Source organism: Zootoca vivipara, chromosome Z1 (genome assembly GCF_965207765.1).
Source record: "Zootoca vivipara chromosome Z1, rZooViv2.hap1.1, whole genome shotgun sequence".
In the NCBI taxonomy this organism is placed as follows: Eukaryota; Metazoa; Chordata; class Lepidosauria; order Squamata; family Lacertidae; genus Zootoca; species Zootoca vivipara.
The window spans coordinates 2884637-2907385 of NC_142583.1; the positions used below are offsets into that span (position 1 = coordinate 2884637).

Below are 22749 nucleotides of genomic sequence, written 5' to 3' on the forward strand. Positions count from 1 at the left end.
TTTTCTAGGCATATCCTCTCCATAGCCTCTCATACATTAACATCTGCAGAAGTAGATTAGTGCTCAGAAAGTGAGAGGCAAAGTAGTCCAGTGGATAGAATTTCAAACTTGCTTTTAGGAATTCTAGATACACATCCCAGTTCTTTCATGGACTCATTCTGTGGTCTTAGGCAAGTTGCCTTCTCTTTGCCTTGGTTCTCTTCTTGGGCTTGTGCTAACGTAGTGAGATGTTCTTAAAACATTTTTACTTGAACTGTATACATTTTGGCCACGTGACAAGCTGTTTTTGCAACTCCTATCAACATCAAAAGTCATCCATGTAGGGAAGGAAACACAGGTCCGAAGCCCCCTTGGGCACATGAACTATTTGTGTGGTCTTTGAATCCTGGACAGTGTTGTTGTGAAGACAAACACCTTTCTGAAGTGCTTTGCTTGTTACAGTGCTAAGTAATTGAGGCAGGATCTGGAGTGTGGCAGAGCATATGCTTTACTTTTTAAAATATCTCTGGTTCAACTCTGCATCTACAGGAAGGGCTGGGAACAATCCCTATTGGAAACCTTGGAGAGCTACTGACAGTCATTGTAGATAATATTGAGCTTCATGGAGAAATTGTGTGATTTGATATAAGGCAGCATCCTATGATGTAAAGATGAATTCTTGTGCTCTCTGCTAGAGCAGCCCAGACTTTGTGTGTGTAGAATAGGATGTACACTTTTATTCTATTGTGCTCTCTCACTTTAGAAATGAGTTTTGTGTTAGAAATTTCTCTTCTATAGTTTTAGAATTTGTATCCTATCTGTTAACAGGACCCCCCCCCCCCGAAAATACCACAGTTGGGAAGCTCTGATTTGAAAAATGCCTAGTTTTCATTTTATTATGTTTTACTTCAGTTGTGTCTTCTGAGATATCAAGTGAACTTAATATGATTCTGTTTTTAGACATCCTTAGCCACACGTTTTGCTCAAGAAGCTTTTGGGAAGCAGTACAAACAAACCATAGGACTTGACTTCTTTTTGAAAAGAATAACACTCCCAGGTAAGAGGAGATTAACATGCATAATACGAAAAAGTGTGACCAACAGTAAAGCGTTGAGAAAAGGACTGTACTCTTAAGTACATAAAAAGTTCTGAAGTTCTAAAAGTATGAACCAGCTTCAGTTACTAATACAGGATAGTTACTGATGAAGGATTGTCTTTTTATATTTACATCATGTTTTGTTGTGTGTGAAATATTAGATTCCCAAGAATGTGTTTGTATGAGGTTCTTGCATCTAGGATTTAAAGTAGATACACCATGTGCAAAATGGAAATGGAAAAAGCTTATTTTGAAATGAATATGATTTTTAGATAAAATATCCCCTACCTTTACTTAGGTTGAGGGGATACATATATACTGTAACTATGGAATTGCTAGGCTGTGATATGTGAATGCTGTCTTATGCAAGGCAGCATGAAATTGCTGGCATTTAATAGACCACTAAAATTCAGGGTCCCCAGGCACTCATAAAAATACAGTTTGAGCATTCAAGATGTTTCACTTCATGATGCAAAGAAACTATTTAGATGCCAGTTGTAGTACACTGCATGGAAAACGTAAAGAAGTAATTAAAAAAGAATGACAGAATCTTAAAGTTTGTTTCTAAACAATTGGGGGGTCTAAAACGAGTTGATCATTTTAATGTAATTCAATTTGCAAGCATAAAAATATTCCATTAAATGCATTTTCCCCTGGTGTGCTTAACAAACCAAAGCTGGAGAGAGCATTTTCACTATGAAACTGCAGGGAGAATTGATAATGTTGCTGCAAGATTGAACTTTTATTATTTCTGGGATGTTTCAGGAAAATACATATGAAGTTGAATTGAACAGTGTGTAGGATTTTTGTGTGTGCTAAACCTCAGATGAACTTTTCTGAAAATTATGTTAAATAAATGCTAGTCTTAGAGGTCCTGAAAAATAATTCAGAATCTAGCCTTCAGAAATTTGGGAAAGTTTTCTGGACTTTTCCAGATTTACTAACATTCAAGCTACATAGATTTGTTGGATGTGGTATTGAATCTCAAATATAGGGTGCATATTTTTTAGGAATGTAGAGAATAATCCTGTGTGGCCCACTTGGTTCTCTAGATGTACATACAATATGTATTATATTTTCAATAGCAGAATGTCGGCCAGAAATACATTTCTTCGTATCTTCCCCTCACCACCTCCAATAATAGCTGCTAAGCTTGTGTAATATATTAAATCATTATTGAATTCTAAAAGGAGATTGAATGCTTGGGAAAGTATTTCCTTTCCTACAATTATTTTTCTCGCCAATTCTAATAAAATATTACCCACTTTCTTTATAACATCTGCACATTTCTTGTATTTGTGTTTATAAGAACACTTCAGTTGCTTTTTGGTAGAGTACATAATTTTTTTTATTTTTCCAGAATTTTTCACAAGCTCCTCTTTGCACATGATAGCATAACTTTTTAGTTATGGATGGTAATGTTTGTTGGAGAGCCATAATAAGTCTTCTTGTGCTCAAAATGTTTATGCCACAGAAATCCATTTTTAAAGATGAATGCAATTGTTATTTGAATAGCAACATTGTTATTTTTAAAGTACAATAAATAGAATAGCAATTTCAAAAAGAAACAATAACTGTGATTGAACTCATTAGGAGCCAGGTAACAAAACTGCAGTTTCTTGAGAGCTGTGGGATATTTTGGGTTAATATTTTTGAAGATGACCCTTTAAAGTCAAAGTATTTTAAATACAAACGCTTATTCTGCTTCCTTTTTCATGAACCTTTGAATATTGATTTCAGCTCATATTTAGTAGCTTTATTCTTGTTAGCTTTGACTGGCATTTATTTTGGATTTGGAGGGAAGAAGGTCTGATTCCAGGGACCTCTCCCCCCCCCCAATTCCAGTGGCCACAGTTGATGGTGTCAGCCAACTGTTTTGTATGGAAGGTCCTTCTTGTACTCAGTCTATTGCTCTATGCAAGGGTCTCTGCATTGGGATAAATGTTCTTGGATTTGTGGTACATATCTTGCAGCACAAATATTGTTGAATAGTTTAACTGTAAAATGATATATATTTAAAATTAAAACTGATTCAATTCTCTTTGAGGGAATTATGTTCCAAATAGTGGCCTGGTTCATTATATTTTATGATCCAGTTTAGTGTGTCATTTAGATGTAACCACTGTGCAGATTTCAATGCTTAAAATAGTGCATCTGTTAGTCAGAAGTTTTGCAGATAGAGCTCCTTAAGAATCACAGTCAAAATACTTTCAGGAAGGTTGTGGGTATAAGCCAGTAAACAGGGTTTCACTGTGAAAAGGCTTTTAAAAGGCCTCAGTAAAAAAGGCAGGACAGACGTGTTTTCAGTTCCATCTTTACTGTGTAGAACTTTAAGTAAGGTTAACCAGTGCCCCAAGTATACTTTTAGAAGGCTGCTGTTGAATCCTGTTAGTGGCATCAATTCAGACCAAACGAGTTTGGCTATCTGCCCTGTGTTCCTAATAAACTCAGCTTCACTTTCAATTGAACATTATTTCCTGTAAAGTACAAAAAAGTTCAAGTTACAACAAAATTTCTTCAGAATTTTAATATTAAATACATATGAAAACTTTAAAGGGTTTTTCTTTTGCTATAGGACCAAAAGTTACTTGAAATATTTACCACAACTGTATTCAACACCTACATGGATAGTCTGTATTCTCTCCAGTTTTAAATATACATGGAAATTGAACCTAACTGAATAATTGTGGCCTCATTTGAAAAATACATATCTTAGTCTCATTTGTTTCAGTACAAAGTTCTGCCAAATAAATGGGCTTAAGACCAGGATTCTAGGAAAATACAGCTATCAACATTATAAAGAGGGAAGAACCCTGTGTTTTTGAAAGTTGTAATCATAATAAGATATTTTTCAACGTAGTATGTTGCTCATATCATTGATGCACATTAGTCTTGAGTCTCAACAACCCTGCTAATTGGGTGCCTTCAGGTGCAATCCATGGGAAGTTCTCCTGTGAAGGTTCATTAGAATGGATGAGAGCTTCCATTCATTTGAGAGTAGCTTGACACGTCAAATGCCCTTTAGGAATATATTTACACAGAAAAGTTGTTAAAACCATTATTCACACTAGATTTATTATACAGTATAGAAAGAAGGTTACAGATCTGAATATAGTTTCTACATGTATCTCTTTAACACAGGCAAAACACTATCAAAATTGGCTAACTTTGTCAAGTTTGCATGCTGTTTTTCTGATCATTTATTTATCTGACTATGCAGCAATGTTATGGTAAGAGTTTTAAAAGGTGTTCAGACAGGAAACCTTATATTTATGTTAGTTGTATATTGTAAAAGATCAATGCTTTTTATGTTAAACACGGTGGGACTAATGCTACAATCCTGTATTTGCTTACCTAGGTGTAAGTCTTATTGATTTTGTTGTGGAGCTTAGTTCTGAGTAGATACTTTTATAAACCAATTTGAAGCTTTATTACATTCAAGCAGTATATAGGTGTTGTGAGATTAAATAAAAAAATAAACGTGCAAGTTTGCACTCTAAATATACATGAATGGGTGCATGATTGAAACCATAGTACTGTAAGTCATTCGCATTGTTTTAATTAGGAGTAATCAACGTAAGGTTCATCAATTTTATCTTTAATAGTATTGAGTAAGTAAAATTAAATCTTTATGTTTAATATAATTACTTTTGTTTTAAAGAAGTGGATATTTTTTATAACTGATATGAAGGACTTTAATAACTGTTACTTGGGTGTATTAAACTTTTATCTGCAATATAACATACAAAATTCAAACTGATGTCCTTTCTTTCTTCATTACACACACACACACACACACACACACACACACACACACACACACCTTCCATTTCCTCAGGTTGACATCTGTAACATGGGAATCTAGGAATATATATTGCTCTTGAATATGTGGACTGTTCAGGATTTTGCCACCTTCTTGTCTTGACCAACTGCTCTGCTAACAGCCGTGTGACAGAGAAAATGCAGTTTTGAGAAAAAAAATGCAGCTATTGAATTTTCACTGGCCTGCTCATTGTTACGATGGCACAGAGCTTCTGTCCATAAAAAGTAGCATACTCTGATGCTGAAATTGTGACCTAAAGCATCCCTTTGAGATTTTTGTTCAGGGAAAAAAAATGCATTGGCTGCTTAGATTTTGAGCACAAAATCACTATTTTGTATTATGCAAGCTGTGTTGTTCAAACATTTCATGAACTGTGTTCTAAAATGTGATGTATGTAGGCAGTATATTTTGCTGTGATAATGTTAACAATGGTTATAAAAGGTGGCATAGGGAATAATTTATGTGAGTTGTTTCTACACATACACATTTCTTTTAAATGGAAGAGGCATGATTGCAATTTGTTGCACTCTTGTGTTCAGTATTTTGTTAGATGTAAGTACTTTTAAGTACTTTTTAAGTGTGTGCAAAAGTGGACATACTACTTATCCGACATGAACTGATTCCAGCAGTAGTTCTTAGCTGTTACAGCTTTCTTTATTTATCATTACATTTTGGGGGTGTGTGATGCAAACAAATGAATTCCTGTGGGTGAGATTTAAGCTTTTATTTAGTGAGATTAGTGAGAATGGGAAATGTTTCAAATTGGCTGGATCATGCCTATATTATACAAAGTATTATAAAGGCTTGATATTAGAATAATTTGGATTTCTGCTAGAGAAAAATTAAAAACTACTGCTCATTTCATGAGATATTTGAAGTCACGTTGAAGGTGTTTTGCTTTTGGGATATTTATTAATGGAATATAGTGCTGGTTTAGCATCCACAATATATTGAGTATGCTGACTAGTCCAAGTAAATATACACTGTGAGGAGTTATCTCACAGTTATCTAGACACAATATTTAAAATCAAGTCCAGTTACTATTGCTGAAAAGTGCAACCTTTTAGTATTTTGAGTCTGTCTTTCTAGCTGTGCTATCAAGGAGATAACCGGGATCCATTGTATAACTATTCATTTGTGAGCAAGGTCAGCCAAAGCTTTATTTTCACTCTGCAGTTGTTTGCTCTTCCATTTTAAAAATGTCATGGCTGTTACTGTGGGAAGTGCAACAGAGAAAAGTGAAAATAGAATATAGCTTTTGCACACCATTCATGTCTTCTCAGCTGAATTAGGGTTGAAATTGCCCACAAGAAAAATTGTGTCAGATTATTAGTACAAATAAGTGGAAAATGGCTGCTATTGAGCACTCACAAATAATGAATGATGTGATGTTGCCAGGTACAAACTGTTTGCAAAATAATGTGCACAAAATTGCATTGTGCTCAGCTTGTTGCCAGGACCGTCAAGCATAAGTGCTTACTGAGAAGGCAGAGGGCTCTTTCGGTGGTGGCGCCCTCCCTGGAACACCCTCCCTTCAGATGTCAAGGAGATAAAGAACTACTGTACATAACTTTTAGAAGACATCTGAAGGCAGCCCTGTATTGGGAAGTTTTTAATGTTGGATGTTTGATTATGTTTTGATATATGCTGTAACCTGCCCAGAGTGGCACAGCCAGATGGGTGAGGTATAAATAATAAAATAGTTATTATTACCTAGTTTTATGCACCAAAGTGAGGTTTTAATTTTGCATTCCTTGAACACCAGCCCCTCCTGGTAACACAGCAAGCAAATTGGGGGGCAGAGCTGTTTGCAGTGGGGGGGGGGCGGTGGTGAGATAAGAGTTGCTGTCAGAAATCCCCAGTAGGTTTGTGCAAGCCATTGGGCATTATTTAATAGCTCTTGGATCCTAACCAAGAGCTTATCGTGGACACACACACATCACACACACACACACACGTGCGCACATATGCTGTCTGGGTCCCATGTGATCCTTGACTTTTGTTTTTTATGCACAGCAGACCATGTTTTATCATACTGACACTTTAACAGACTTGCGTTAGTTAAAATGATGTAAATAAGCAAACCAATATTGTAATGGTTTTCAAAAAGCATCCAGAAAAATATTATTAAGGAAAAAAAGCAAGAGGAGACGCAACATTTAAAATGACTGTTCAGTTTGTTTGTTTGTTTGTTTGTTTTAAAAACTATTTGCCAGTGTGATATGGGTGGTGGTGGTGCAGTTTGGGAAAAACATGATTAAAGCTCCTTTAGATGTTGCATTGCTCTCTGGATCCTGGTCAAATGCAAGGCATGGTTTGCTGTAGGCAGTGGCAAAGCCTACTGCTCATCTCTTTTATACAAGACAAATACATCAGCAACAGCACATCTGACATAGGTGGATCTCATGGTGTTGCTGCTGCAATATTCTGTTGTAAATCTCTGTAAACCAGCTATGTCAAATACATCAGTTATTTTTCTCCCCTTCTTGCAGGAAATGTAAATGTTACTCTTCAAGTATGGGATATAGGAGGCCAAACAATAGGAGGCAAGATGTTGGATAAATATGTCTATGGCGCACAGGTATGGTTAAAAAAATATATAAATTACTGTGGTTACTTATTGTTGGCTTTTCTAGGACCTTACTGTAAAAATGATAGTTTGCAGTAGAATTTTAAGAGGCTAGTAAAATGTAAACATCTGCTTAAGTTAAACTGTTTTGAACGTTGGTTTTGTAGACTGATTTTTTTTTTAGCACAGGATTGCTTGAACAGTATTTCCTTTTATGAACGAAAGGTGCTAGTTTGTATATCCCTCACAGCTTTCCGAAACAGATGTTCCTGGCCCTGCATTGTGGCTTAAGTTGAAAATAGCAGTTTTCGTCAAGGTTATTTAGATATCCCCATGGATATCTAAATAGGCATAGTGGCTGTTTTGAGTGCAGATGCTTCCTGGGGAGCAAAGGTAGAAGGAGGAAATTAAGACCAATCCTATGCTATTAAATTCATTCAGCCAGCTGAGGTTCTAGGAGGGCAAACAAAAGAAGGCAACTAGGTAGCTAAATGTTTTTGCAGAGCAGTGAAAATGAACTGTGCTTTACAAGTAGGCAAATTTTTAAATTATCAATAATGCTACATACATTCTTTTCTGTTTAGAATAAGCATTTGAGACAGTGCACCTTCTGTTGTTAGTAAACTACAAAAGAACACTTAATTTTTTTATAGTACTGCTTCTTGCACAGCTTGATTTATAAATATGTACAATAAACACTTACTCAAACCCACAGCCCATTTTTATTTGTGATGAACCTATTTTTGTTTTGTTTTCTCCCTGAATAAAGAAGAAAATAGGTGGTTGAAGCCCAGATGAAACTGGGGGTGTGGCAATGTGTAAATATAGAGGAGGAATTGTTAATTGAAGAGACTGGAAATTGCACATTAGTAGAAGAAAAATGGGCCAACTTGTTAAATTTTAAAGCTAGTCATTTTCAGAAATGAAGTTAACAGATGTTTATTGCAGCTTACTCAAACCTGAGTCAACCTTGCTGCATCTCTTGAGCCACATGATGTTTTCCTACATAAGGCAAGGAAGCACTATAAAATGAGATTAAATTTAAACTCTCAATAATATGGTAAATTCACTATATGGAAGCAAATTATATACACAAAATTAAAAGCAATTGGGGATGTGAAATACTAGAAAATATGTTTCCCATGCAGCCAGTCCATAGAAATAGTGCCCATCTGTTCTTGAGGTATTCCAAATAAATGTATGTAGTTAGCTTTGATATATGAAGTATTTTGAGTGTTCAAACCACCTAATATAAATTATTTTAGTATCCAGTCTGGTCAGGTAGGTCATTATTTAGTATCTCCCTATTGCAGATGAGAGACTCAGGCTAAAAAGCAGTAGCTTGCATGAGACCATCTACTGAATTAACTATCACAATTTGAGCCCTAGAGATCCTCATTCATATTTAGCCACTACACTAATTCTATTACCATTTTAACTTATCAGATAACCTCTTTTCTTCCTCAATTTCCTTTGATTTCAGATTTGCTTCATTAAATTTCTATGCTGTTTTGTGCTCTACAACAGAAGTTGCTCTTGAATTACAAAAATATAGATGTGGATATAAATTTGATACCCAGAGTGCTGGTAACTTTGTGGACATCCATATTCTAGGTTAAGTTTAAATAAGACTGTAAACTTTATTTAGACTTTATTTTTTATACCTTGGCCTAGAATTTTTTTTATCATATCCCTTTGACATCTTCCATATATCTGTTTTATTGGGCGTGACTGACTCAGTCTGTTGCTACAATAAATAAACCATTGTCTGAACTATTATATTGTCAATTTCACACTATCATAATTTCAAGGTTAGAGATTCATAAGTAAGACTCTGCAAACTTGAACTAGGTGCTGTCCTGCTGATGACAGTGAAGAAGGAGAAGAAGAACTTATATGCTCAGCAGCAAGTAATGAGTCACAGCAGCCACTACACTCAGGCTAAATGACAGGAAAGATGAAGTTACATGGGCCGGAAGTAGCAATCCAAATTTAAGAAGTCCAAGATCAGGGCAAGGAGTTCAGAACTGCACAGAAGCAACGGAGTTGCCCTAGCAGGTTGGCAAGCTCATCTGCCAAGCTTCTAAATATAGGGCAGGGCGTGCTTACTCATGAAACTCATGAGATTGCCAAGTGTGTGGATGCTCATTGCATCAAGGAGGATGTGCCTGTTCCCAGTGATGGGAGCACTGCCAGGCCCTGGGCAAACAGGCTGTGCCCTCCACCTCTGACCCTGGTTTTTTAACACCCAGTGGTGGACTAACACTCTCAATGGATTCCATTGCTGTACTCCTTTCCCAGTTGGGGGGGGGGGAATGGCAGGATTGCTTCCTCAGCCAAGACAGCCACATCCTGGGAGGGGGATGAATCTGTCTGCTTCAGCCTCTGTTTCTTAGTTTCAGCCCTGCCTCCCAATGTCACCCTCCTGTTCTCCATCCTCCTTCATATCAGCCTGCCACTGCACCCGGTGCACCTCAGGACTTGTTACATCATCTCCCCTCCGATGATGCTCCCCCCTTTCTTGGTCTTTGGATCTGGCTTCATGGGCTAGTGCCTGTGAAAGTAGTGTACCAGCTCAGAGGTGTGTACATCTATGACACCCTTCCAGGAGTGTTCATCAAGTCCATAGCCCTTCCAGTCCATACCTGCCAAGTCTCCCGCTGAAAAATGCGGGATCAGCAGCGGTGTGGCACCAGAAGTTGCGTAGAAGCAACTTCCGGGGCCGCTCTGCCCATGTGTGGGCACCGGAAATCGGGCAGAGCGGCACCGGAAGTTGCTTCTACGCATGCCTGGCGGCCATCTTGGTGGTGGCCGCATGGCGGCGGTCATCTTGGTGACGGCCGCCGCCATGCGCCCACCACCAAGATGGCCGCCGGGCATGCGTAGAAGCGACTTCCGGTGCCGCTCTGCCCGATTTCCGGTGCCCACACATGGGCAGAGCAGCACCCAAAATGGAGGCTCCCTGGCAGGTAGGAAATCCGGGGGATTTCCGGGATTTTTCTCCATTTGGGAGAACAGCGGGAAACGGATTAAAATCCAGGGTTTCCCACGACAAACGGGATACTTGGCAGCTAAGCTCCAGTCTATCAGACACTGCAGCAGACTAACATGGTGATGAGTCTAAAATCTGAGTCATTTCATATTCCTCCTCTTCTTCCACCATTTCCAGCACAGGTGGCATCTCCAAGATGCCACCCAAGGATGCTTGGATGCAGAGGGGGGTAAGGAATGAATGCTGGGGGCATCCACATAGAAGACAGGAAGTGATCCTGAAATGCCATGGTGTTGATCTGTGCTTCAATTTGGAAAGGTCCTAGGTGATGAGCATCCATTTTGAGTGGAGATGAGGAGTGAATAGTTGCACTTTGAGTTTGGTGCCCTCTGGGCAATGTTTACTTGCAATTTCTTTTGATGCAGTTTTAGCCTAGCCCAGGTGCTCTTGAAGGAGTTGATGCATAGCTGGTAGATCTTGGACAAAGTATTTCATGGTGGGGATCAGAGAGGGGGGCAGGGTCAATTGGAGGCTTGTGGACAGTTTCCACAGTTGATGGGAGGAAAAGGGACTGCTGGGTGGAAGGGTGGGGGAAACTCTTTAAGGGGAAGCATTGTGATCCAGTCTTCTTGTTGATAATTTACACACAGATATTTCAGTATGGTGTTGGGTCTATTCTGTCTGACCATTGTCTGTGGATAATGGGAGGAAGACCACTTGAGCTTGATACCCAAAAGTTGCAAAAGGGCTTGCTATAAATGGGCTGTGAATTAAGATCGCCTCTCCAATATATTCCCTGCATGGAGCCCATAGAGGCATAATATGTGTTGCACAAGCAGCTGGGCAGCCTCCTTGGCTGCTGGAAGGTGGCAAAAAGTGAACCATCTTGCTAAAGAGGTCCGTATTACTAGTGGTAGTGTGATACTTAGAGAGTGGCAAATCTACACTGAAATCCATAGACAAAAATTTCCAAGACCCTGTGGGTATGGGGAGAGGTTGTGACAACCTTGTAGGCTTGCCTGGCATGTTTATTCCACAGGATTTGACATACCGTTCTACAACACGGGGTGCTTTGAAACACTAGAACTCCCTAGCCATGGAATGATGAGCCATGTATTGTCCAAAGTGGCTGGCTATGAATTTCAGAAACCACCAGAGTAGACTTGCCTCCCAAATGAGGATCTCAGTGTAGACACCTCAGTTATTCTTCTCCATTTGTCAATTACTTTGCTTCAGTGCAGTTTCAGCTAATATGATTACCGGTAGGAGTATAACATAACCCTTAAAGTAAGGAAACTCTTATTTTTTCAAGGGCATTTTAGAACATTTTCTGTGTATGTGTCATTTTAATGCTGCTGGTGGGGAGCTTGTATGAATTAACATTGAGTAAGTTCAGTTTGTCTCATTTCTAAGTTCACATAAAGATAGATTTTTTAAAATATAAATTTAGACATCTTAACATACTGTGCTTTACATATATATTTTGCTTCTCAGGCTGTCCTCCTGGTGTATGATATCACCAACCAACAGAGCTTTGAAAATGTAGAAGATTGGTATAATGTTGTAAAGAAGGTCAATGAAGAGTCAGAAACTCAGCCACATGTGGCTCTGGTAGGCAATAAAAGTAAGTTGTTGAACTGTTGTTTAGCTGGAATGTTTTGGTGATCGAGCTAAGATGCAGGTCAGCAGTATATTCCATATGCACAGATCTGTAGTACAACTATGTGAGCCTCAACGTTGCAGACATTGGTACATGTGTGGTCCCTTCTATTTTACTGGCACCATTGTTCATTGATTTTGGCAGGCTCTGGCCCGTAGAATGTAATATTTCATGCATTAGACCAAATGGGGGTGCTATGTTGTGACAGCAATCACAATGTTTAGTCTGCTGGGGGTTATCACTTCATGGAAATAACCTGCTTCAGTGATTAGCAGCATGACATTACCCATAAAACTTGGAAAATGTTGCCAGTATGTTTTCCTTATTTTCCTTATACAAAATGGTTGCATTATTATTCACCTTCCTTTTTCTTAAACTGTGCTCAATAAATAAAACATAGCCTTAATTCCTAATAGGGAATTTTTACCCTAAATTCCTAATAATAAAAAGAATAATCTTTTGAGAGATGACTACAGCACATCATAATAAGGAAAACCAAACAAACAAGCCACTACCATGAGGAGCTTAACAACTTAGAGACAATTTAGTGTCATGGGGGCAAGGATAGAATGGTAGGGCAAAAGCTATGTGTTAAGTCACAAGAACACTGTCAGGAGCTGAATTTCCTCTCAATCATTTTAGGAAATCCTAAGGTTTGGTATTGCCCTTATCAAACAAGGTTTGGTCAATTGGCCAGTCAACTATTGGTCATATATTTTAAAGTAACAATTTTATGAGAACAACAGAAACACTTTTTTTTTTACTCTACAGATATGACAATTGGCCCATTGTAGAAACAAAGTAATTTCATGTGTCACAATATACAGTAGTACCTTGGTTGTTGAACGGCTTGGCTCCTGAACAAATCAGCTCCCGAACGCTGTAAACCCAGAAGTGAGTGTTCTAGTTTGCGAAGGTTTTTTGGAAGCCGAACGTCCAGCATGTCTTTCACGTCTTCCGATTGAATGCAGGAAACTCCTGCAGCCAATTGGAAGCCACGCCTTTGTTTTCAAATGGTTCCGGGTATTGAACGGACTTCCGGAATGAATTAAGTTCGAAAGCCAGGGTACCACTGTATATTGTAAAACATTCTATGTCATGGTAATTACAGTAGATTCTAGGGTACTGCTCAACACAGCAGAAAAAAATATTCAGTAACTAGCCACCTGCAACAGAATAATTTAGCAGATTGAAGAATAGCCAAGTAAAGAGCACAATAAGTGCTATGTAACTTACTATAGCAGCATAACAAATGTGAATCATTCATTGGGGGGGGGATCTCTTTGGTTTTTATCCTGAAACTAGGCTCAATAAATACAAATGCAGTATAAATAAATAAATTGTGGATAATGAAATTAAAGCAGAAGGCAACACTGATGCTTAATTCAGTACCTTCAGTTATTTCAGTGGCTGTTTTCTAGATTGCAGTCCAGCCCTTCACAGGAGCCTTACAGAGCAGATGGTTAGATCATGTACAAGAAGGAATTCTGAGCCATGACCTTTGCCATTGACCACTTGTATTCCTGTACCTCTTTGGAGATTCCTGCAGTTTTAGCAGGTAGCCAGTACGCAAGAGAAGCTTTGCTTTGCTGTTAGGTTTCCCTCTTGACAGCCTCAGTGCTGAGGGGCAAGCAGCTCTCCATCGTTCCTGCCCTTGACATCATAGCTTTAAAAGTAAGCTGTCACGGACACAGTGATACTCTTGCTTTCATAGGCAATGTTTGATTACAATCAAATAATAAGTGGTCAATTTTATAGTATTTCATCTGTAAGTTGACTGAAATGCCAACGCTAACAAATCATTCAGGTGACGTCTCTTACATTTACAGACTGGAAGATGCGCACTGTCTGCATTTATCACTGGAAACTTTTTAGAAAGTAATGTTTGTTTAGGTTTTCTTTCCTCTCCAAATTCCACAAACGATTGGAGTGAGGCTACAGAAAGGGCAGAATGCCCAGCCATCACAGTCCCTCCTAACTGCAGCATGGTACAAATGTATAAAGGCAGCTTTTGATTTTCCTAACTTAGTTATTTGAAATATGGGAATATTATTAATATGTTTATAGTTCTGTTCCCTGTGTGAAGTCTTGGTCAAGGGCTTTCAAATGCTATCCTTCATGCCTTTTGTTTCCTACTGTTATCAATGCACTTGAAAAAGCTTCATACAAATTTGCATGAATGTGATTTCCACTATGCAGAGTTTGTTCTGTTAATTTTACACATCACTCAATGGTAATATTTTTCCTTGTGTGTAGAGTGGTGACTGTGTGTTTTCTTTAATTAGAATCTGTTTCTTCTTGTCTGCTTATAGAATCTTAGTACCAAAACCAAGTAGTCCACTGTCCTGGAAATAAGAACTAACATAGCTCTGGGTCCCATTTTAAAATGTGCATAAATCTCAACAGTAACTGTTCTGTACAGACACAGTACATACTTGATGGCCTGTCATGATTTTAAATGTTTATGGTGGATGGAAAGTATTTATACCAATCTTGTTGTGGACTTTCATTTCTTGCAACTTTTGTGGATTGCTGTGATTCTGACATAATTGAATTGTAAAAATGGGAATACACCTAAAACCCCACCAGGGTATTATTTCAATTTCTGACCTTAGGATATATAGTAGCTTTAGAAGGGATGTAAATCACTACTTGGCAATATTAAATTTGCTTAACATCATCGTCATCAAACTTTATTACGGTCGCAGACCAGAATAATATACAAACGTGAATAAAATAAAACACATAAGACTTAAAGAGGAGAGGGATAAAAGCTATTAGTTAAAAGTGGTTATTACTCACATGAACTTAAAGCAGATAGAGAGAAAAGACAAGCGGTTGAAAGCGACTATAAGGGAGGAAACATGAAGCAGCATAGGCGTTGCATTATTTGCTTAACAAATGATTTAACATTATGAAGTTCAAGCTGTATGAACCTGGGCTCCTGCTCTGTCCTACCTGAACTACCCTGTGCTCATCTGGTACTACTGCGAAGAGGAGTTGGGAAGGTCTTGCTTCCATTTTTTACTAACTACTGTATAGCTAAAAGGTACAGTGGTACCTCGGGTTACAAGCGCTTCAGGTTACAGACTCTGCTAACCCAGAAATAGTACCTAGGGTTAAGAACTTTACCTCAGGATGAGAACAGAAATTGCGTGGCAGTGGTGCGATGGCAGCGGGAGACCCCATTAGCTAAAGTGGTGCTTCAGGTTAAGAACAGTTTCAGGTTAAGAACAGAACGGACCTCTGGAACGAATTAAGTTCTTAATCCGAGGTACCACTGTACATCTGAAAATAGGCAAATGCTGGTTAGTTTTAATAATTGTTTCCTAAAGCATGATTTATGAAGCTGGCTTGCTTTAGGTTTGGGATGCAATGCTAAACTGTGTTTAGTCAAAACAAAGTGGAATTTTCTGAACACCTTGCAGCTGTGCCAGGAGAAGGCAAGGAGATAATGTAAAAGCTTGAGGCTCATGCTTGATTTGGCATTTAGCCTTGTTAATATGTTTAGCCTGGATGCAGGGCCGGCTCTAAGGGAAGGCTGGGTGGTGCAGGGCGCCAGGGTGGCGCAGCGCGGCAGAGACGCACTGCGCCCGCCCACCAGCCGTGGCGAGAAACGGGGCGGGGGGCGCGCCAGAGCGATCTTAGCACCATGGCGCCCGGGCGCCCGACATCCTAAAGACGGCCCTGCCTGGATGAGACTGGGAGGAGATATCAGAGCCATCTTCAAATATCTAAAGGGCTGTCACATGGAAGAGGGAGCAAGCTTGTTTTCTCGTGCTGGAGAAACTTCTGAAGGGTTAGACCAATGAATTCAAGTTACAAGAGAAAAGATTCTGAGTAAACATCAGGAAGAACTTCCTGACAGTAAGAGCTGTTGAGCAGTGGAATAGACTCTCCTTCATTGGAGGTTTTTAGGAAGAGGTTTGGATGGTCATCTGTCATGCATACTTTAGTACAGGGGTCAGCAAACTTTCAGCAGGGGGCCGGTCCACTGTCCCTCAGGCCTTGTGGGGGACTATATTTTGAAAAAAAATATGAACGAATTCCTATGCCCCACAAATAACTCAGAGATGCATTTTAAATAAAAGTACACATTTTACTCAAGTAAAAACACCAGGCAGGCCCCACAAATAACCCAGAGATGCATTTTAAATAAAAGGACACATTCTACTCATGTAAAAACATGCTGATTCTCGGACCGTCCGCGGGCCGGATTTAGAAGGCGATTGGGCCGCATCCGGCCCCCGGCCTTAGTATGGGGAGCCCTGCATTAGTAGAAACTCCTGCATTGAAAGGGTTGGTGTAGATCCCTCAAGATCCCTTTCAACTCTACAGTTTTATCATTTTGTGATTTTATATGAATACAGCATTTTGTGGCTTAAATGAAATGGTTCCTTCAGAACAAAGACAAACTTCTCTCCCTTTGCTTTTGTATTGTCTTCTGTATACTCTGAGATCCCATAATTAGGCTGTTTTCCCATTCCTGCCATCCATGTTTCTCACCTTGTTTTATTTCTTAGTGTATTATACTTGCTACCTTTGTAGTTCCTTTGCATCCAATGAACCAAACTTTCCTATGAAAGCATTTAAACTGCAATAAACTTGCTAATCATTAAGATGCAAGGAATCAAAATTCTGGCAGAGCAACATGCTGGAGTCGGTAATCTTGGAATCAGCTGCTTGTAGGCCTGACAACTGTCCAGATCTGGGCTGTGAATATAGCAACATTTGATATACATTTCACATGGGGTTCCTGGCTCCTGCATGTGTTGGCAGAGCACGTATAAGTGTGCACCGCCCCATTCTGCCCTGGCCCCATTCTGCTGCCTTTTGGGTTCAAAATGACCCCTGCCTCAGTGGTTGCCGCCTGTATTACACTAGCAATTTACTGGATTTAATTAAGCAATGTATGAGGCTCTCCTGCCCTCTCACTCCACTTACCTTGAACTGAGTTACATGGAGTGCTGGAAGTGGATGCTTAACTGTTGCCTTACTTCGATTTGTTTGGCCTGTGTGCAATGGAAAAAAAATAAAATGACTAAGTGTAAAAATTAAGTAACCTGATCCTATGTGTGTTTCTTTGGACGGAAGTTCCACTGGTTTCAATTGTGATTGTTCCCAAGAAAGTGTAAGTATATACCCTTACCTGAGCAAGTCCCATTGAACTAAGTGAAGCTTACCTCTAAACCAGGGGTAGGCAAACTAAGGCCCATGGGCCGGATGTGGCCCAATCGCCTTCTCAATCTAGCCCATGGACAATCCAGGAATCAGCATGTTTTGACATGAGTAGAATGTGTCCTTTTATTTAAAATGCATCTCTGGGTTATTTGTGGGACATAGGAATTTGTTCACCCCCCCCCCAATATAGTCTGGCCCACCACATGGTCTGAGGGACGGTGGACCGGCCCATGGCTGAAAAAGGTTGCTGACACCTGCTCTAAACAGACACACATAGATTGCACTGTAAGTTTCCCAAATTACCTGCTAAATTACCTCTGGCATTTTTTATATCTCAGTCTTGAAATAAATTACTAGGGTGGCATACAGTACTAAATAAAAATGCAACAACAGTATTAAATACATGAGAAGGACAGTACTTATATTTTTTACATGTCACTGGGTTTTTGTTCCCATCTCCCTTTGTGTACTTCCAAAAGGCATGCTAATAGCATTTACTACTAGCTGCATTCATTCCCTTTGCAAAAAGTGAACTTTCTCAAAAGTTGCCATTTCCTTACTTTGCTGTCAGATAGAAAATTGATTCGACTGGACAACTGAGCTTCCGTTATGCTCTGAAGATTTTCTTTTCACTATTCACTTGTTGGAGGTCAACTGCTTGATATGAAGTGGCGAGCCATTATTGCAGGAAAAATGGGGCTTGGAAATGCTGCAGAAAGTTGTTCTAATGAATCAATCCCATAAATATTTTAATTGCATTGCAGTCAATCATTATGTTGCCATGGCACTTAGAAGATGATGTAGTGGCTTGCTCATCATTATCCAGTCTACCTAGAGCTGATCTTGAGGACTTTCCTTTCTTCCAATACAGGCTCCCCACCCCACCCAAGTTCAGAAAATAAAAGAACAAGTTATACTAATTTCAGCTTGAAAGCTATTTCTATTTAATACCATTGGCTACTATGGCAAAGTATTGTTACATACGGTTTCCCCCTATTTGTTCCTTGATCCTGACAATCTCAATCAGTGTTTCCTCCCTTTATCACATCTATAAGCAAAACATGCAAGTGGCAAGTCAACATTCCTGCTGGATAAATTGTGACCTAAAATTAACCCATAGGAGCTGCTGTTACTTGATTTACAGCTGGCTGGTTAGCCTGAGGGCAGTTGTTATCAGCAACTTGTAGAAGGGGTAGGAATTATCGGTCAGCATTGTAGGGTGGATGGAAGAATGATACCTTTTCTCACAGATATTATCCAGATCCTTTCCTAAGCAGAGTCCAATAAGTCAGGTTTTTAAACAGCCATTGTGATGGATGGGCCTGAAAAGAGAGTGCATCAGTTCTAATTAAAAATGTTGATGGTATATTCCACTGAGTGATGATTAATTGATGCTGGAGTGCTTTCTCTGAGCAGGAAATGTTGTACTGTTGTAGTGTGAAGTTTAAAGGTTACATTTTAATGTAACTCATAAGGTTAATGCATTGAACTGCCTATTCTATTGGGATAACTTAATTGCTCTTAAAACTGTAGAGTTTAGTTATTTCTAGGTACTCAGTAAAAATTTACCAATTTCTGCACAAATAAGCTTAGGAGTTTTCAAGTAAACTGGCTTGTAAATGCTATTTTTTGTTTGTACTGAGCAATGAATTTTTACACTGTGGGATAAGACAGCACTACTGGATTTCGATAGATTGGGATATCCTCAAAAACAGCTTAGACTCCCTTGTTTTATAAAAGAAGAAAACTATAACACTTCTGTGTAAATGTATCATACAATAATGTTTTGGATATCTGCAAATGAGTTCTTTAAATGATACCTGATTTGATTTTCTGCTCCATTCCACAAATTAAAGTCCCAGCGCAAATTCCCAGTTTGCAATTTAACATCAGTATACTGGCTGGAGTCTGGGGTCAAGGATTGGCTTTGTTGGGAACTTGTTGAGATCTAAAGTCCACCTAGCCCTGCTGCTAATATACTTACTGTTGAAGAGAGCACCTTCCATCTAGTGAGCAGTGAGTGGAGAAAGGAGTAGGAGCAGTAAGCTGCACATACCTTGTCTTCCCCCTTTGGGGGACCCAGAGGGAGAGGTAAGTGAATGATAAATAACAATATTAGCAAGGAAGTGAGTGTATCCTGAGACAATCCAATAGACCCCCCCAAAAAAAACCTCCATGGAATTCTCTCAGTCAGTAAACTAGGTACAGGGGGTCATTTATGATAAGGTTACCAGATTTTTTTCAACTTCAATGGATTTTGTATGGGGACTGATTTGTAAATCTGGGGACGTCTGGTAACCTTAATTTATGATGTTCTAAAATAGTGTGACTATTTTAGTTCTGCAATAGTACCCTGGCTCACATGCATGCATTCAACAAAAGCCTTTGCTTATACCTGGGAGTTAAACTGTAGTGTGTGGGGGTTGGGTGGGAAGAAGTCGCTTCCACCTCACAGCAGAGGCCTGTTGCGCTCTGGCCTCCTGGGCACACTTCCTCCCACCTCGGTGTGGGTGGGACAACATCCCGCATCACGGCGAGGTGTCCCGGCCACGTCACAGCACCGAGGAGGCTCGGGGGCATGGCCGGGATGATTTAAACCCCAGCACGACGCCATTTCGTTCCCTTTTGCCTCGTGCCGCGGTTCTCCCACCCTCCCACCCCTTTTTCCAGGTTTCACTGTTGGCCTAGCTTTGGACTTCATTGGGTTGCCTATTTTGAAATGGGGGCCAGGTAGGAATTTTTCCATTTGACAGATTGGCATTGGCCACTTGGCTTTCGCCTACCTCTCAGCAATCATTACAACTTTGTAAGGTTAGGCAGTTAAGCATTGGAATAGCGGTGTGTGTGTGTGTGTGTGGGGAGGTGCGGCCATCACTGCCCCTCCATGTTCTAGGGTATTCCGTTAAAGGAATCCGGGGGTCTGGATCTTGTCCAAAGCCTGTGGAGGGGCTAGGGCCATGCCACAACCCCTAGGGCCAGGCCAGTGAACCCAGGGGATGCTCAAGTTGGTGCACGTCGGCAGGACTCCGCCTTTGGGGTTTACCCTTTCCAGACTTTCTGCAAAGCGGGCCGAAAGTCAGATATAGTCTTGTTTGCCAATGCCTAAGCCAATACCGCTCACATTCTGTGATCAATAAAGTTGTGGCCTAAATTACGCCCACTAATATTAACCTTAATTACTGTGTCATCTTGTCTTTATTCTGGGGAGTGGGTTTGGGGAGCCTTGAGGCGCAATAAGGAAAATGCATGACAAGTTCAAATGGTAAATGTAGATTATTTCCTGTTGGTTTCTGCGCGTGAATTAATTGTAATTAGTAGTGGATGATGATTACTTAAAAACAGGATGAGGGAACACTCCTTTTTGGAAAACCAAGATTTTCCATATAGTTTTTACGGTCTGTAGAAATGCTGATAAAATATTTCATTGAATGATAACTAACCTTAGAAAGCATAATATGAAGCATGATGATGTTCATAGAATGATTGGATTCATATAGTGGTGTTGGTATGTTTATGAAGGACGCAATCCAACAGAAAGTTCTCCTTTGCAAGCTCCACTGAATATCTCTTGTACAGTTCCCATTCACTTTAATAGGGCTTGTATAGGAAAATTACTCAGTAGATTGGACTGTTTCCAATATGAGCCTTTCTCAGACTAGACCAGGCTTCTTCAAATTCGGCCCTCCAGATGTTTTGAGACTACAGTTCCCATCCTCCCTGACCACTGGTCTTGCAAGCTAGGGATCATGGGAGTTGTAGGCCAAAAAAATCTGGAGGGCCGAGTTTGAGGTAGCCTGGACTAGACCCATGGCTAACTTAGGTCCACTTATTTCAATGGGTCTATTGAGTATAAATTAGTTGGAGGCAACCCATTGTGCTTTTAACAGCAACAATAAGTCTAAGAAACAAATTTGCTTCAGAGTTTGGGATGATAGTCGCAGATATTCCCAGTCCTGTGCAACACCCTAACAATTGAGATTCAGCTAGCGCCTTCTCTGCCAGTTTTTAAATGCCTATTTCACCAGGCCTATGCAGGCAAGTAAGAGTACATCCTCCACAATGGTCTACTGATGTTTGCTTTTGATTCTTTTGCTTTTAACTTGTCTTTATTTTTTATGATTTTACTGTATGGCTTTATGTTTTTATATTGTAAACCGCTGTGATGATAGTTTTGATACAGTGGTATATTAATGTTTTTATAAATACAGTAAAATAAATAGGTAATTCTACCTTTGTGTTTAAGAAGACATGTTTTCTGGCAGCATTGTTCAATGAAGAGCTTGTACCATGGAAAGCCGTTAATCTACTGTGGACAGAAGTGGAATATAGAAAAGGAAATAAATCAGAAAACACGTGAATGTCTCATTCAGTAGTCAACTGTGAATAATATTGTGTTGCCTAACTGCACCAAAATGTTAGTTTCTCCAGTAGCTAGGTTAATGATTCTTGGCTTTAAAACAGAATGGTTCATTGTTATCCATCAATTAAAAGAATATATTCTTTGGTCCTTTTTATAAAGTTGTTGCCTATAACAAGGGCATAAATAAGAATTATATTTATTATCAGCTGAGCTTGGACATAAAATTACATTTTTCAAAACACATTTAGCACGGTTTTGGATAATTGGCATTAACCCTGCACAGTGATTTGGCTTTATGGATTCAAGCATTATATGTGGTTGCACTGCTGCAGCAAAAGGTTAAGTATTAATGGAAAATGTTCACAGCTCTTTTACTCAAAGAAAACATGTTACTTGTAAGTTTTCTTTTGATTTTTACTTTTACAGTTACATTGAATGTCTTCATTCATTTAGCCATCCATAAAGCAAATATTGTTGCACATGCAGTGGATAATAAGTCTTTTTAGGACTACTTGTGTGGCATGTCACAGATCATTAACTGCAAGTAACCACCTGACTTGAGGGAAGTCTGGAAGCATCATTACAGTGAAATGAGCTTTTATTTCTGTATCACTGCAGCACATTGATTTGAAGGAATGTCTCCATTAGCTACTGTGGAAATATATCCTCACCAAAGGAAGCTGATGATAGAGGGTAACTAATGTTCGATTGTAAGAGGGATATTTTAATACGGGGCATTTTGCACAGGGTTTGAAAAGGGGAGTACAAATGTCTTTAAGAATTTCTGCAAAACTTCTGTATGCCATATAATTTTTTTAAAACAATTGTTATTTTCACTAAAAAGTGAGTCAAATTTGGAACTGTAATAAAACTTTGCAGCCAATGTACAGTGTTGTTTCTTATGCTGCAAATTCATCTAATCTGTACACTCACTAAATATAATGTTTGTTTACTGATCCGGTGATATGGCCATGTGTGTGTTGGGTGGGGATCAAGGCAGAGGAGGGAGATGACCACCTACTCAAGAGAGTCTACTGAATTACACTTCCCAGTGTTGTTATTTTGGACAAAAAATACATACTGAAAAGC

General features: G+C 39.3%; 1 protein-coding gene across 7 annotated transcripts in view; it reads left to right on the top strand.

Moving 5' to 3' along the window:
- The window catches only part of RAB28 (RAB28, member RAS oncogene family), a 62234-nt gene that overhangs the window by 9986 nt on the left and 29499 nt on the right, over positions 1-22749 (top strand). For 6 of the 7 annotated variants that reach the window (XR_015946919.1, XM_088657381.1, XM_088657379.1 and 3 more), the window contains 3 exons: positions 940-1036; positions 7391-7479; positions 11954-12083. Coding sequence is in view for 6 of the 7 variants with exons in the window: in XM_088657381.1 (XP_088513507.1) it covers positions 940-1036; positions 7391-7479; positions 11954-12083 (316 nt within the window). In the remaining variant the exon portion in view is untranslated. Of the gene's footprint in view, positions 1-939; positions 1037-7390; positions 7480-11953; positions 12084-21520; positions 21804-22749 lie in introns of those variants that run through there. The other variant, XM_088657386.1, reaches the window with a different exon arrangement.